General features: G+C 37.8%; 1 protein-coding gene across 4 annotated transcripts in view; it reads right to left on the bottom strand.

The window, feature by feature from the left end:
• Window positions 1–12,856: 12,856 nt before the first annotated feature.
• The window catches only part of axin1 (axin 1), a 65,079-nt gene continuing 59,968 nt past the window's right edge, over window positions 12,857–17,967 (bottom strand). Inside the window, exon 11 of one of the 4 annotated variants that reach the window (XM_057861583.1) lies at window positions 12,857–17,398. In XM_057861583.1, coding sequence (XP_057717566.1) covers window positions 17,272–17,398 — 127 coding nt within the window. In that variant the 3' untranslated portion in view covers window positions 12,857–17,271. The remainder of the gene's footprint in view (window positions 17,399–17,967) is intronic. The other 3 variants (XM_057861582.1, XM_057861581.1, XM_057861585.1) reach the window with 3 other exon arrangements.

Raw genomic sequence — 17,967 nt, 5'->3', positions numbered from 1 at the left:
TGACAAAAAAATCGGAATAGTGCATTAGGACCAGCGGTATGAACCTAGCCTTAGTTAGCTAGCTAGTTATGAAGTAGGTTAATTTGTTGATAAATAATAATAAAGAATCATGAAAGACACACACACAAAATACTATATGGACATAATACTTACAGTACACGTATCAGCTCTTGCTGTGTAAAATAAGCTTCTTAAGGGATTTTCTTTTTACATACCTAGTCTGTGTGGTCCACAGTAAATTTATTCCTGACAGCCAAAGTTGAAAAGAATGAAAGATTCCCATTGGATTCCATAGAAAATGCATGTGGATCATTTTTTGACACACTGGAAGCATAGGGTAGTAATACAAAAATGATAATTTCGTCAAATGTATAAAAAGTTCATCAAAAATTTGAATGGCATTATATCAAAAACATGTTTTTTGAGGAATACCTGGAATATGAATTGATAACAATTTTTCATTCTGAAGATATTTCAAGAAAACAACCTCACCGGGTCATTTTTGACCCACTTATGCATCTGAGGGTTAAGGAACTCTTTCAGGACGATGGACAATGATAGACGTATAGCCTTGTGGCTCATGAAAAATTAATTTAAAAGTGTTTATGGCTAGTTGAATATTAATTCGCTGCCAGCCTCCCAGTAATAATGATTGGACATCAAGTCCAGCCAATGCGTTAACAAGGAAAATGAAAAAATATCCTCCATTCCTATGAAGAGGCGTGCAGAATCAAATCTACCCCATGACAACAAAATTATCTGAAACTGTGATAGCCCAAAAACCGATAGATGGGTGATCAAATATTGTATCCCGATACAACATATCAATATCAATACAATTCAATACAACCCTCCTCAAGACATACACCTTATCGGCCTGCAAAATCCACAAATAAAATGCACTGGACTATAAGCAGCAGGGTTCAAAGCCGAGGGAAAAAGTAGCGGCTTATAGTACGAAAATTACGGTACATAAAGCCACAACGTAATATCACAGCACATTTAAATTTGTACATATACATTGCGATCGCAAAAAACGCGTCCTATTCTGTCGCCTCCACAATCAAGGATTTTTTATGCTAATTTTTGGAGTTTGGAATTAATTTGCCCCACTAAATAGAGGCCAACAGAGATCAAAACCATCAACAAACACTCCCAGAAAGCAAAAGTACAAATGTGTAAAATTTCGTTAAATTCCGCCCAGCCGTTTCTGAGTCTATAGGGAACGAACATAGACAGACACCCAGACAAATGTAGACAGTGGTTTGAAAAAGTGTCTGAACCTTTTGGAATTTTTCACATTTCTGCATAAAATCACCATCAAATGTGATCTGATCTTTGTCAAAATCACAGGGATGTAAAAACAGTGTCTGCTTTAACTAAAACTACCCAAACATTTATAGGTTTTCAGATTTTAATGAGGATAGCATGCAAACAATGACAGAAGAGGGAAAAATAAGTAAGTGAGCCCTCTGCCAAGGAGACTTAAAGAGCAATTGAAACCAGTTTTTACCAAACAATTTAAGTCAGGTATGTGCCCAATCACTGATGAGCGGTTTAAATCTGCCCTGCCCACTATAAAACACACACCTGGTAAGAATTGTCTTGATGAGTAGCACTGTCTGATGTGCATCATGGCTCGGTCAAAAAAGCTGTCTGAAGACCTGCGATCTAGGATTGTTGATTTGTATAAACTGGGAAAGGATACAAAACCATCTTTAAAAGTCTGGATGTCCATCAATCGACAGTCAGAGAAGTTGTCTACAAATGGAGAGAGTTCGGCACTGTTGCTTCTCTCCCAAGGAGTGGCCGTCCACCAAAGATGACAGCAAAAGTTCAGCGCAGAATACTCAGAGAGGTAAAGAAAGAACCATAGGGTGTCTGCTGAAGACTTACAGAAATCACTGGCACAGTCCAGTATCTCCGTACACACATCAACTATACGTAAAACTATGGCCAAGAATGGTGTTCATTGGAGGACTTCACGGAGGAAGCCACTGCTGTCTAAAAAAACATTGTTGCTCTTTTAATGTTTGCAAAATATTTTGTGGACTGATGAAACCAAACTTGAATTGTTTGGGAGTAACACACAATGTCATGTGTAGAGGAAAGATGCAACAGCTCACCAACGTCAACACCTCATCCCCACCGTGAAGCATGGTGGAGGGTACATTATGATTTGGGGCTGTTTTACTGCCTCAGGGCCTGGACAACTTGCAATCATTAATGGAAGAACTATTTCAAAGGTTTATCAGGATGTTTTGCAGGAAAACCTGAGGCCCTCTGTGGGACAGTTGAACCTAAAAAGAGGATGGATGCTGCAACAAGACAATGATCCAAAACACAGAAGTAAATCAACTTCACACTGGTTTCAGACGGACAAATACACGTTCTGGAGTGGCCAAGTCAAAGTCCAGACTTGAACCCCATTGAGAGGCTGTGGCATGACCTAAAGACAGCGATTCATGCCAGACATCCCAGGAATCCGACTGAACTACAGCAATTTTTTTTTAGAGACGAATGGGCCAAGATAAGTCCTGATCAATGTGCCAAACTGACCTGCAGTTAAAGGAAGCGTCAGGTTGAAGTTATCACTGCCAAAGGGGGGCTACAAAATATTAAATCTGATGGTTCACTTACTTATTTTTTCCCCTTCTGTCATTGTTTGCATACTATCTTCATTAAAATATGAAAACCTGTAAATGTTTAGGTGGTTTTAGTTATAGCAGACACTGTTTTTTCATCTGTGTGATTTTGACTAAGAAATTCCAAAAGGTTCGGATACTTTTTCATACCAATGTATGTAAGCATAGATATAGGTTTTATTGTTGTTGTTTTTTTTGTCAAACTATCAATATTTTCAATTATTATTCACTTTATTTATATATTACACTCAACGAGCTGCTGTAAAATAGTGTATTCATGTGTAAATTATATGTATGTGTTTGTAATCTATTAAAAACAACTTTTTTTTTTTTTTTAAATTTCCCCTTTAATAATTGTAGCTGAACTACCGTAGCTTTCTAAGAGGCTTTTAAAGTCTCGCTTGGTTTATAAGTGAACTTGTTTCAAAGTATTTGTCACATTTAAAATAAATTACAAACTAATGTCAGTTTTAGATGAGTGGAAGCATTCCTATCCATGTGTGTTTGTGAATGAGTGGCTTCACCTTTCTTGCCTTATTCATCAGCCGCACTTTAAGCTAACTGCTCCGACTCCACAAAAAAGTGTCAAACTATATATATTTTTTGTTTGTTTGTTTGTTTTACTTGTTGCCTTTCTTGACGTAGCTAAATTTTGAACAAGATTATGACAACCGCTTGACTTTTTGTATCATTTCCCACTAAATGAATGTTTTGTGCATTTATTTGTGTTTTGTGTTCAGCATGCAGGTTAAGAAAACATCGATCTTTTTATTATCATTTCAACAATCAGGTGGTCCCATGACGATTATGACGAAAATAAGCACACTTTATTGCTTTCCTTTACGGGCATGTTTATGTTTGGTGTTATATAATGTATTTCTCAATGCAATTCTTCACATTGTATAGCTTTGAAGATGTATATTTTGATCTATATAGCTCTGAATATGTTGACATATCAGTACAATTTTGTGATTTGCCCTACGTCGAACGTGTTTGGTTATTTTGTGCATATTTCATCTCAAGTGGAGAATTTTCTTAACACGAGTTGCTCGTTCTCTCCTTTTCAACTTACGTCCAAGTGCATGTTTTGTTCTTTTGTTTACTGCAATGACGTGTTTATTTGTATTCTAGGAGTGGGAACCTCTGGGAACCTCACGATACGGTACGTGACATGATGATGCAACAATAATCGATACTACAGTCCATGACAAAAGTCTTGTTGCTTATCCATTTTGTAGAAACAATTGCAAATAACCTGACTTTATTTATTAATTATTCAATTGGTTTCAGAAATGGCTCATATGAAAGCTAAAACCCTCCCAAATGATGCTGAATGTACAAAAATAAATTTGTTTCACTGAAAAAAGATTTAGCATTGAAAGAAGACGTAAAGGTCAAATTTTGGCAAGACAAAAGTTTTGTCGCCAACAGAAAGTAGTTTGAAAATTTAACAAAAAATGTACTTCAAATACAAAAATATGTTACATAACATAAGAGAATTAAGTAGTGGTGCTGTGAAATCCAAATTTAATATTTTGTATGACTTCCATGGACTTAAAGGACTGCATCCATGCGGTTCGGGAAGGATTCATACAATTTATTGATGAAGTCATTAGGAACATCAAAGAAAGCAGTCTTGCATGCCTTCCAGAGTTCATCAACATTCTTGGGTTTCATCTTCCATGCTTCCTATTTCATCCTGTTCATGTCTGGTGACTGGGCTGGCCAGGCCTGGAGGATCTTGATCTTCTTTGCCTTGAGGAACTTTGAGGTAAAGATTGAAGTGGGATAGGGAATAGGGGTGGGATTAAATAAATTTTCTTCTTCCCACTCCCTTTCAGGCATGTAGTTGATGTTGCAATGTTACTTAGTTTTGCTGCTCTTTTTTGTTACATGATTATATGAGCTGTATATATTTGTTGTCTTGACAAGGAATCATGGCCTGAAATAAACGAATGAAATGACGTATACGATGGAGCACCATCCTGCTGCAGAATTTGTCCCTTTTTATGGTTAGGAATGTAAGAGACAGCTAAGATTTATTGATATTTCAGATTATTTATGTTGACTTACACCCTGCAGATCTCTCGCACACCCCCATACTGGATGTAACCGCAGGTCATGATTTTGCCACCACCAAACTTCACTGTTTTCTGAGTGAATCTCGGATCCATGCGGGCTCCAGTAGGTCTCCCGCAATATTTGCGGTGACTGTGGTGTAATTCAATGGAAGATTCATCTGAAAAATCCACCTTTTGTCACTTTTCCAGCGTCCATCCTTTTGACAGGCTGTGGGCCTTGGCAAATGCCACACGGTTTTTTAATTGCCTGCACCCTGAGAGATAGTATGAAATATCAACAAATCTTGGCAGCCTCTTACATTCCTAACCATAAAAAGCTTCAAATTATGCAGCAGGATGGTGCTCCATCGCATACTTCAATCAAGATCCTCCAGGACTTGCCAGCCCAGTCACCAGACATGAACATCATTGAGCATGTCTGGGGTAGGATGAAAGAGGAAGCATGGAAGACGAAACCCAAGAATCTTGATGAACTCTGGGAGGCATGCAAGACTGCTTTCTTTGATGTTCCTGATGACTTCATCAATAAATTGTATGAATCCTTGCCGAACCGCATGGATGCAGTCCTTCAAGCCCATGGAAGTCATATAAAATATTAGATTTGGATCTCACAGCACCACTACTTAATTCGCCTATGTTATATAACCTATTTTTGGATTTGAAGTACACTTTTTGTTCAATTTTCACACTACTTTCTGTAGGCGACAAAACTTTTGTCTTGCCAAAATTTGACCTTTACGTCTTCATTAAACGATAAATCTTTTTTCAGTGAAACAAATATATTTTTGTACATTCAACATTATTTGGGAGGGTCTTAGCTTTCATATGAGCCATTTCTGAAATCAATTGAATAATTAAAAGTCAGGTTATTAGCAATCGTTTCTACAAAATGGATAAGCGACAAGACTTTTGTCAGGGACTGTAGGATATTCTACAAAACAAATAATAAACACACACAAAAAAAGCTATTTTCATCCTTCTGCTTTGAGGGATGAGCAAATGTTCATTCGCTGCCACCTTCCCACTTTAAACAGATTGGACGTCTACGGCCATCAGTGGCAGCCAACGTCAGGCAATGAGGCATTTTACGCCATTCCCTGTTGATTTTCGGTCACTTCCTTTACTTTTTGGGCATTTGTATGTCAATTCCTGTTGATTTTAAAGCATTTACAGGTCGTTTGCTGTTACTTCTGGGTTGCTGAAATTGAAATGACTGAAGAACGTCCCCAAATGAATAGGAAGTGACTCAAAATAAACAGGAAGTAACCTATAAATGCCCTAAAATGAGCATGAAGTGACCTGTTAATGCCCACAAGACTGGCTGTGAATGCTCTGGCTTCAGTGCAATTGACGGCGGTTGAACGCCAATCCAGTCAAAATGAATTAGACATCTAGCGCCGTCAATGGTAGTCAGTGAACGTCAACACTATTGTAATGGAGGATTTTCGGAGCAAACTGTTGTTGTTGTTTATTTTTTTCTTTTTTTAAAACAGTGACACCTTTTTAAAACAATATATCGATTCTTGGTGGGAGCATCTCGAAAACTTTTTGGGCTACAAAGTACATATATACTGTATAGATATAGATATATCACATTGTTTTTTATATATTGTCACATCCCTATTGTATACTGTACTGGGGAGAGGGGACTTTTTCATGGAAGCTAGAAATTGAGGGTATTCTAATAGCCAATCATAGATATGAAGATTTTGTCTGGTCATTTTTTCCTCCACATCATTCAGCCATAAATTTTAGCACAAAGTGAATGTAATGTGGCCTTTTTGGAATTGTTGTCTGTATGTGTGCAATTTCAATAAAAAGCCATCCCCCATCCTTTGCAGGTTTTGGGTTTGCATTCCAGCTGTAATTCCCTTTTTTTTTTTTTTTTTTTTTTTTTTTTTTTGTTTTTTTTTTTTTTGGTACAGTTGTTTTCGTTTGTTTTCTATTTATTATGGAAGTAGTTTTACTCTCAAATAATAGATGACAGCAGTGAAATTACCCGAAAACATTGACAATTTGACAACAGCGAAAACAATATATATGGAAGAAAACACTCAGGTGGCTTGAAGTTCAGCTCTGAGACCCCTAATTTGGCCAAATTTCAAAATTGTCCTGTATGCATGTGTGATACATCATTTGAAAGCTTAACATATACATTTTCTGGGGGAGGAAACATTTTGAACAGGAGGACATTAAAAAAAAAAAAAAAATTAACCCCTAAACCCTAACTCAAGGTGAGAGCATGAGAGACCATAATTAAAGACACCGTGATTTTAACGAGATATTATCGCGTACTTACCTTATTTCGATCCAAAAACTCAGCTGTGTCAAAACACAGCTGTGAATGGCCACAGCCGGACTTTTTGGGGATTTTATGGATGAAACACGGTAATATAACAAGGCTCGCATTGCAGAAATCGCGGACATCGAGCAGTGGGCGAGATTTTTTTCCCCAAATATTTACCCTTTTAAACATTTTTTTTTTCTTTTAAGCATGTTTGCCTGTGCATAAAAATGTTTCTTTATTTGGATTGATTATTTATCATTTAAAACATCAGGGAAAATGCAACAGTAACAAAAATATATATAAATGACTGGAAAGTACAGTAGTACCTTTACTTACGGACGTCTCCACATAGGAAAGACAAGAATTTTCAGGTTAAGACACACTTCAACAGAAAAATATTGCCTCTTCTTACGAAATTAATTTCAGGATACGAAAGGCAAAAATAACAGTATGGGCTTCTACTCACAGCTCCCTCCTGCACATAACATACTTAGGGCTGCTTTGCCAATGGCTATTGCCGAGCATCTTCCTGGCATTCAATTGGCTACAAGGGACCCCTACTGTTTGTGTATGTGTGTATCCCAGCGTCCTCTTCAGCCGCCCGTCGTGTTCCGACAGTTTTATGTGTGTATTTAGTGTACTTTTATTTTTTGTATTTTTAAATTATGCACAACTCTTATTTTATTGTTAATGTGCAATAATCTCATCGTAACATGTATTTGTTACATGGTTTGATACATTTTTATGCTTTTTAAAAGATTTATGTATGAATTTTGGGGTGCTTGAAACGGATTCGGGCATTTACATGGAGAAGGCGTCTCTACTTACCGAATTTTCATGTTACGAAACTACTTCCAGAACCAATGAATAAGTAGAGGTAACACTGTAATTCAGATGACTCCAGTTTCTGTGTCAAGACTCTCTTCAGTTCTGCTTGTTACATCTACAAAAGGCAACAGCTATAGCTATACAGTACAGTGCCTTGCAAAAGTATTCGGCCCCCTTGAACCTTGCAACCTTTCGCCACATTTCAGGCTTCAAACATAAAGATATAAAATTTTAATTTTTTGTCAAGAATCAACAACTAGTGGGACACAATCGTGAAGTGGAACAAAATTTATTGGATAATTTAAACTTTTTTAACAAATAAAAAACTGAAAAGTGGGGCGTGCAATATTATTCGGCCCCCTTGCGTTAATACTTTGTAGTGCCACCTTTTGCTCCAATTACAGCTGCAAGTCGCTTGGGGTATGTTTCTATCAGTTTTGCACATCGAGAGACTGACATTCTTGCCCATTCTTCCTTGCAAAACAGCTCAAGCTCAGTGAGGTTGGATGGAGAGTGTTTGTGAAGAGCAGTCTTCAGCTCTTTCCACAGATTCTCCATTGGATTCAGGTCTGGACTTTGACTTGGCCATTCTAACACCTGGATACGCTTATTTTTGAACCATTCCATTGTAGATTTGGCTATATGTTTTGGATCATTGTCCTGTTGGAAGATAAATCTCCGTCCCAGTCTCGGGTCTTGTGCAGATACCAACAGGTTTTCTTCCAGAATGTTCCTGTATTTGGCTGCATCCATCTTCCCGTCAATTTTAACCATCTTCCTTGTCCCTGCTGAAGAAAAGCAGGCCCAAACCATGATGCTGCCACCACCATGTTTGACAGTGGGGATGGTGTGTTGAGGGTGATGAGCTGTGTTGCTTTTACGCCAAACATATCGTTTTGCATTGTGGCCAAAAAGTTCAATTTTGGTTTCATCTGACCAGAGCACCTTCTTCCACATGTTTGGTGTGTCTCCCAGGTGGCTTGTGGCAAACTTTAAACGAGACTTTTTATGGATATCTTTGAGAAATGGCTTTCTTCTTGCCACTCTTCCATAAAGGCCAGATTTGTGCAGTGTACAACTGATTGTTGTCCTATGGACAGACTCTCCCACCTCAGCTGTAGATCTCTGCAGTTCATCCAGAGTGATCATGGACCTCTTGGCTGCATCTCTGATCAGTTTTCTCCTTGTTTGAGAAGAAAGTTTGGAATGACGGCCGGGTCTTGGTAGATGTGCAGTGGTCTGATGCTCCTTCCATTTCAATATGATGGCTTGCACAGTGCTCCTTGAGATGTTTAAAGCTTGGGAAATCTTTTTGTATCCAAATCCGGCTTTAAACTTCTCCACAACAGTATCTCGGACCTGCCTGGTGTGTTCCTTGGTTTTCATAATGCTCTCTGCACTTTAAACAGAACCCTGAGACTATCACAGAGCAGGTGCATTTATACGGAGACTTGATTACACACAGGTGGATTCTATTTATCATCATCGGTCATTTAGGACAACATTGGATCATTTAGAGATCCTCACTGAACTTCTGGAGTGAGTTTGCTGCACTGAAAGTAAAGGGGCCGAATAATATTGCACGCCCCACTTTTCAGTTTTTTATTTGTTAAAAAAGTTTAAATTATCCAATAAATGTTGTTCCACTTCACGATTGTGTCCCACTTGTTGTTGATTCTTGACAAAAAAATTAAATTTCATATCTTTATGTTTGAAGCCTGAAATGTGGCGAAAGGTTGCAAGATTCAAGGGGGCCGAATACTTTTGCAAGGCACTATATTAATGGATGTGGGCTGTCGTCGCTGGCAACAGTTCCATCAATTATAGTGTTTCAGGTGCTCGCACACACCATTTGCTGCAATTTTCACACCCCGGCAACAAAAGGCAGATCATTTAAATTGATTATTTAATGGCTGTTTTATGCATTAGCTATTAACTAACTGTACATGTGTTTCTATGCTATTCTTCTGTAAGGGATGCGTTAGTATTTTGTCAAAGTGTATAGTGGTTCCTTAAGACTCGTGAGTGGCAAGACCGTTGTAGGGGCAAATTCTTTTGCATTAAGTTATGAGTAGGAATATGAAATTTGTAGTTTTATGGTTTCAATACATTTAATGTCACAATTAGTTCAAATTCAAATTTATTAACATAGCCCTTCACAAAAACCTGAGATGTCCTGCTTTACAACAGAGCAGAATATAGTACATAATAAATAAAAGGCAGCTAAGTACTATACAATATAAGTGAGGGAAAAAAACAAAAAACAATACATGGCTAATAGTTGTGAAGTTTATTTTCAAATTCAAAATAAAACAGAATTTTGACTTCAAGTCTTCTCACTCATTTGCCGTTTTTGTGCCTATCCATATATTGAGGCACTATATTGAATTGATTTGAGGAGCTTTATCTACTCAAAAGGTAGTACTTTGTTGCCATCTTGTGGTAGAATCGGTTAAACCTCATTTTCAATTGTGTGCAATTTTGCAACACAACCCCTGTGTGGTAATATCGCACACAAAACACCTAAAAATAAAATAAAAATACTATCGGAATTTCATTGTCCTAAGTAATGTGATTATTAGGCATGTGCCAGTTACCGGTTTCAAGGTTTACCGCGGTACGAAATTGTCACGGTTTCAAAACAACTAAAATTTTCCGTCATATTGTAGTACGGTATAAGCAACATTTTATGTCCCAAAAATGCAGTGAGAAATCCGTGGCTTGGAGTGGCAGCACTCACCCCTTCCCCTCCAGTTGTTGCTCTGTCCTGTGTCTGTCAATGAAACTACACTTAAGCTTTCCCCCCCCCTCAAAAAAGACAAAGTTGTTAGTATGGGAGTACTTCGGCTTCCGAAAAACAGACGGCCGCGTCGGAGGAAGGCCAGCCGACATGCTTTTGGAGGGTGGTTGCCAGGGGAAGCAACACCTCCAATATGTTTTCACATTTACGTGACCATCATCCGTCACTTTATACAAAATTTAAGGTAAGTAAACGCTGTTATGAATGTTTCCTACCAGCTACGAGATTTCACTCTAGCGTGTTTAGTGTGTCCAGCGATGGTAAAACAAATACTATAACTAGTGTTGTTCCGATCATGTTTTTTTGCTCCCGATCCGATCCCGATCGTTTTAGTTTGAGTATCTGCCGATCCCGATATTTCCCGATCCGATTGCTTTTTTTTTTGCTGCCGATTCAATTCCAATCATTCCCGATAATTTTTCCTGATCATATACATTTTGGCAATGCATTAGGAAAAAATGAATAAAACTCGAACATATACATTCAACATACAGTACATAAGCACTGTATTTGTTTATTGTGACAATAAATCCTCAAGATGGCATTTACATTCTTAACATTCTTTCTGTGAGAGGGATCCACGGATAGAAAGACTTGCAATTCTTAAAGGATAAATATGACTTTGTATATTGTGACTAAATATTGCCATCTAGTGTATTTGTTGAGCTTTCAGTAAATGATACTGTAGCCATTTAACTTCTGACCAAATGCATGATGGGAAGTGCAACCATGACTGTGCGTAGTGGTACCAATTGATATATCTTCTCTGCGTTGGGAAATAACATAGGGTGTTAAAAAAAAGATCAATTGCTACCTTGCTTCCCCACATTGCTTCCCACGTTATTTCTAATCGTAGGGAGAGGGATTGTAAGGCTTTAGCCAATTTAAAAAAGGCTCCCAAGGCTGCCACAATTCACTCTACTCATTTTACGCTGCCTTTTAGCTTTCTATATAGGTAAAACGGCGCCATTACAGAATGAGCGTGACAATGCGTGAGTGGGTTGTGCAGCATTAATTGAGTTAAATATTTTAATGTGACACATTTTTTTAAAAATTAATTACTGCCGTTATCGGGATAGATTTGATAACCCTACCTTAAGCCTAAACTAAAGACTCTGGATAAGTGTAACATATTATGTCTGTAACGTTAAATACAATTAGAAAACGATTTAATTTAAAAAAAATATATATATATATATATATTTAAAAAAGGCATGTCCGATATTTTTTTGCCGATTCCGATACTTTGAAAATGACGTGATCGGACCCGATCGATCGTATGCTTCTTAACAAGGCAGCTAACGTGGCTAGTTAACATGCCAAGATGGCTAACTAGTTTCCTCTCTACCATTAGCCTATTTTTGTAAAGTCTTCTGCCATTGTAAACAACTGTTAAAAATAACATTTTCATAATAAAGCCTGACGTGTTTTTTCTTTCTGGCAACTTTCTGTGTTGAGAGAGGGTGTGTGTGTGCGTGTGTATGTGTGTGTTAAGGGCGTAGGTTTGGTCTCAACACTGGTAGGAACGATAACCTGCATGTACACTTTTTGCTCGGGATGGGACATTAATAAGACCAAACACAATGGGTGAACGGGGGTCTTGGCTATACTTCTCACGAATATGAACCTAATTAATTGATATGCTCAATCAGGGGTGTCTCATTACGTCGATCACGATCGACCAGTCGATCGCAACGCTAGTGTGGGTAACTCACGGCATCCCCAAAAAATATATATGGCGGAAAACAGACAAGACTGAAAAAGCAGTTTTTGCTCTTGCACTCCTCTTTAAAAGAAACTGCTGTATTTTAGGCCAAAACAACTGTTGTGTTTGCTAGAACAATATGTCTATATGCTGCCATAGCAGGTTCATGGCGCATTAAGCCCTCGCACTATTTTTAATTTGTCCGTTTTACCCTGGAAACCCCCGTTTACAGACGTCGCGCAACCGCTTTTGTTTCAACGAAAACGAAGGTACTTATATTTATTATTCAAAATGTCTGTCATTTTTAGCTTAGATTCATTAACTGATGTCTAATATTTTGTTGTTTTTTATAAACAACTTTAAAAAATTATTCACTCACGTATTTTAAACCTTTAAACAAATGACGTCACAATGAAAAAATATCTACCTCATAACTATCGCTTAGTTGTATTTTTTTGGTTCCTGTCACATTTTCTCCGATATGTTAGATGACAAATAATCAATCCAAAACATAGAAAAGTTGGAGAAAAAAAAACGTTTAAAAGGGTAAATATATGAAAAAGAACATCTCGACCACTCCTTGATGTCTGCGATTTCTGCATCGCGACACTTGTTATATGACCATGTTTCACCCATAAAATCCCCCCAAAAATCCAGCTACGGCCATTCACAACTGTATCTTGACACTCGGTGATACATGCTACATGGAGTGTTTGGATTAAAACAAGGTAAGTACGCGATAATATCTCCTTAAAGCCTTGGCGTCTGTAATTCTGCTCTCGCATGCTCTCACCTCCAGATAGGGTTTTGCTGTTTAATTTTTTTTTTCAAATGCCCTCCTGTTCAAAATTTGTCTTCTCCCAGAAAATTGAGATTTTAAGCTTTCCAATGATGTATCACACATGCATATCGGACAGTTTTGAAATTTGGCCAAATTGGGGGTCTCAGAGTGGAACTTCAAGTCACCTGAGTGTTTTCCGCCATATATTTTTTTAATGTACATAGTTAATGATGATTATGTTGTATGTCATGTGTGTGTGAGCAGCATATGAGGTTATGCAGCACCTCTCTCTCTGTAAGCAGCTTCTTGCTCACATTTTACTTGTTCTATAGCTTTCAGCAGAGGTCACTTCATTTCTCTCAGTCTGACGTTGACAATTAAAAACACAAACAGAAGGACACTTCTCTCTAAGCAGCTCCCTACTCGGGTTTTGCAGGTTAGCAAGTTTACACAGTTTAAAGAGCATACGACAGGAGAAAAAAACTCTTAAATAGCATTATGTGAATTAGAATCATATTTTGAGACATGACAAATAAGTCTTGTGCTAAATGGGATATGAAATGATAAAAATGCACCTATTCAGGACGACATGTCAAAATTACTCCAAAATGGTCAAAACTGTCGACTTCACCTTTACTGTCGCACCTCCCGAACGATATTTTATGACACCTAAATCGGACATATGTCATTTCCCTTCCCCGGCTTCCGAGAATGTAAACAAACCAAGAGGCGTGACAGCTAGCCGACATGCTAACCCGAACCGAGTGAAGTCTTTGAAGCGGAAAATCACACATAACTAGCCCGGATTATTTGACATGACGAGTGGGTTGTCGATTGTGTTCGTGGATCGGCAAACCGCCCGGCGGAGAGCAATTTACAGTTCGTTCCCTGGAGGAGGGCGGCTGCAGTTGTTGTGCAGCTAATGTGCATGTGGAGAGCTTTTTACATGCCCATCAATGATCAAACGTAAGTAGTCCTTTATTTAAAGAAAGTTTGTAGTGTTTACTTTGTAATCGCTGTTTTCGTATTTGACATAATACAAAACAAGATGTTTACTCACTTCCTCGTAAGTCCAATGGTCCCACAGTAGTCGGGCTTGTTTTGGCCAATATCCACGGTGAACAGGAACCTTTTGAAACTCCAAAAAGGCACACACGCCTCTCCCTCATAAAGCAAGATTTTTCTGCAGCCGTTTGGCTGGCGTGATGCAAAAAATAAACGTATTAATTCGCAAAATCAGCTGAATCCTTAGTCCTCATACACAACAGTACGGCTGTTTAGTGAAGAGGATGCCTTCACCCGTACACGTCACAGCGCCCTCCTCCTCAATGCAAGACCGAAGCCGGAAGTCACTCATTTTCATGGCGCGGGATTAAAAAAACTAAATAAATATAGCGATCGCTTCCACACACATCCAAGCGGTCCATATCATTCAGGAGGATAGAATACCGCGTGTATTATGAAATAAACATGCTTTTTCGTGTCACATGCACTTTAATGTTATGCTAACTCTGATGCAGGTTCGACTTTCAGTAGTAAGATTAATGGTGTGTTTCCCATGTCTTTTTAAATTACTGTGGCTCCTGCTAGCCGAAAAAATTATATAACACCTCCTTTGAAGGGGGCGGAGGAGGCAGTATATACATGTATTTCTGTCGGGGCTGTGTGAGCTTGCGTGTGTGTGTCGGGGTTGGGTGAAGTCATCAGCCAATCAGGTGTGTTTTGGGGGTGGGGGGGTGTACCGCGCATTCAGTGAAAGTGAAAATGGGTAAATGTAAGTTTGAACATAATAAAAATTATTCACTTAATGGTAGGGTCAATTCTATCCTTACAACATATGGGAAGACAATCAAAATTACCTATATAACTGAACTCACTATATAATGCATATAAGGTTGCCTAAAAGTTGGTGGGGACAATTTGAGCATCCTGAAGAGTTGCTAGTGTTATGTCTCTACCGTCCCTATGCAAACCTACACTTGTTGTGTGTGTGGATAATGTGTAAATAATGTTACGAGTCATACACACGCGCCCTGTCTCTTACTCTCGCCCCCCATTGATATTCAACTAATTAATACTAATAGTAGTAGTGGGGTGCGTTTTACATAAATATACTGTATGATCAAATTGATTTTAAGTCCAGTTGTATTTTACCAAGGGTTCTTGTTCGAATGGTGAGCAACTTAAGCAGTGGCTTTAGTCCATAAGTTGTATTTATTTCAATTTTATTTAAAGATTTTTTAATTAAAAAAAATTTGTTTTGTTATTTTACCATTATATTCATGTTGATGTTCCAATTTGCAAATATGTTGTGAAAAAAAATCCTGTTCAATTGAAATTTTTTTTTTTTTTTTTTAAACTCATAACTCACAAAATAACACATTTTAGAGTTATACTAGCAATACCGTGGTACTGTGGTATGTTTGCTTAAGGTTATCATACCGTCAAAATGTCATATTAGCAGATGCCTAGTGATTATGTAATGATATCGCATAGTCCAGTGTTGGTTTATTGCATGTTTTTATTGTCCAGGTACCTTTTTTCAAGTGTTTTTTTTCCCCTCTCTCTTGTGAGTTTATGAATGTGCTGACAGGGCTGCTGGTTGATGACACTTCATGTTGCACATATTTACATACAAACAACAACAATCATAATACTCATAATAATAATAATAATAGTCATAATGATGATAATCAAGGCACTCTGATGGTCACTTTATACATTTGAATGACATTTTAGGGGCTTGAAAATAAAAACTTCTCTGAAATAGTCAAACAAACACAACAAAAATGACATCCATAAATTAAAGTATGACCAATATATTAGCTTTATACTGCAACTAAATCTTAACATTCCATCAACTGGTTATTTTTACCCCAGCTGCAACACACGTAATCAGACTTCAAGGTCCACTTCTTGTTAGTTCAACATCGACAACGTTTTGAGTCTTCTATAGACTTTGTGACATTTCACACCCTTTCCTTGACAAATTCCCACTTACAAACCTCAATGGTTCATTTAGAATGAGCTCTCCCACATTATGAATGGTACAAATCTTCAAAATAACAGCTTCAAAAATCACATCGTGCTACACCGGCTCGTCGTAAAGAGAAAAGGGCTCGGTTGTTGCCAGGGCAACCCCGCAACACCTTAGTGGTCTAACATTAGTGGTGGACAAGCCGGAACCACCTCAGGTTGTACAAACACTAAAATCAATTCAAGTTGCACATTGTTTTTAGCATGTACATTCATTAGCTTTGCATCTTTGCCACATAAATGCTATGAAATTCAACCTTATTAATTGTTATAAGGGGAAAAAAATACAATTACTTGTGTGATAACATTTTGGAGTGCTTTTTTTCTTCCCAATGAGATGCAATCCTTCCAGGCACCTGAATGAGAGGCACTGAATATGTGCTGCATGAATATGCCTTCATTCAAAAATGCTCTCATATGATATGTAGTGTAAAGATGAATGCAAGTCCATACAGTCCAGATCGAGATCACACAAACTGATCATTTGAAAGCAGCTTGCATAGATGTTCAAATCTACAATTGCAATATATTTTACATAGTGTCAGTTGGAGGTAATTTGATTAAGACTTGGGTGAAATGAATGGAATAAATGGCCTAATAATAATAATAACAAAAAAATCATCATCATATTACACAGTCAGGGTGGGCTATCAATTTGAGGAAAAATCATATCCCGATCGTGCTACAATAAGTCCCCACCCAAAACTTTATTACAACCGAGGCACCAAAGCCTCACTAAAATGTCAACAACAAAAAATAAATTACTTTTAAGTGGCACTGAAAAATAAAGTCATCAATATAATCCCCTTTTAAAGGATTGTGATCGTCTTCATCGGGGTGACTTCAATAGGTAGCAAATCTTTAAATAGTTAAATAGATATAAAATGCTATTTGTTACCACAAACTGTACACACCTGGTATCAATACATATAAAAAGACGCAATATGTGTTTTTACTTTAGAAAGAACAAGTGATTAGAACACCGTAAAAAAAAAAAAATCTGCAGCGCTTTTCTGTAAGTAAACTTTACAAAGCTACATCGCACTTCCTGTTAAGCTCTCCACCCACTTCCTGTTCACCTTCTCCCGTCATCCACGTGCATTTTCCCTCAGTCAATCTTTTCCACTTTGCCGATGATCTTCTCCTCGAAGATCGGCAGTGTGGCATCGTCCTCACGCACCTCCTCGAACACGACCCCGCAGTCAAACTCGTCGCTCACCTTCTTGAAATAATACCTGCGCAGAACAAGTTTTTCATAAGTGGTTAACGCATTCACTGTCACTGACATTGATAGACATCAAATCCATTTTGATTAGGCGGGCTGACATTTAATGATAATGTTTAGGTGGCATTGACGGTGGTTGACGTCCAATCCATTTAGATTGGGAGTGTTGGCAGCCAATTAGTCAATCTATGAAATAACTAAGGGCGGGTCTTTAACACATGAATTATTATTAATTACTTACAAAAAGAAGAACGCATTAGGAAAAAAATAGCACACAGTTTGCGCTCAAAGCAACGTGCAATTTTTGTCACGGCGTACACAGTTCCAGGTACGCTGATTATACTGCCAGACATCTAGGCAAGTTTATATTCAGAAAAACTAGAGATGTTCATCACATTCCAGTTTAGGTCAACTGCAAGAAAACACATAAGGAGACACAAGGAAAATGACCTATACTGAGGATTAGAATACAAAACATTTCTTTTTCTTTTTTTTTTCCCTTTTAATTTATGAGCATTATTGAACAATTTATTCATCATAGTTTTTTAACCACCCGAAATGGCACTTTATGTTCTGTAA

The sequence above is a fragment of the Corythoichthys intestinalis genome, chromosome 16 (assembly GCF_030265065.1).
Source record: "Corythoichthys intestinalis isolate RoL2023-P3 chromosome 16, ASM3026506v1, whole genome shotgun sequence".
Classification (NCBI taxonomy): Eukaryota; Metazoa; Chordata; class Actinopteri; order Syngnathiformes; family Syngnathidae; genus Corythoichthys; species Corythoichthys intestinalis.
This window is presented reverse-complemented; position numbering and strand designations above follow the sequence as displayed.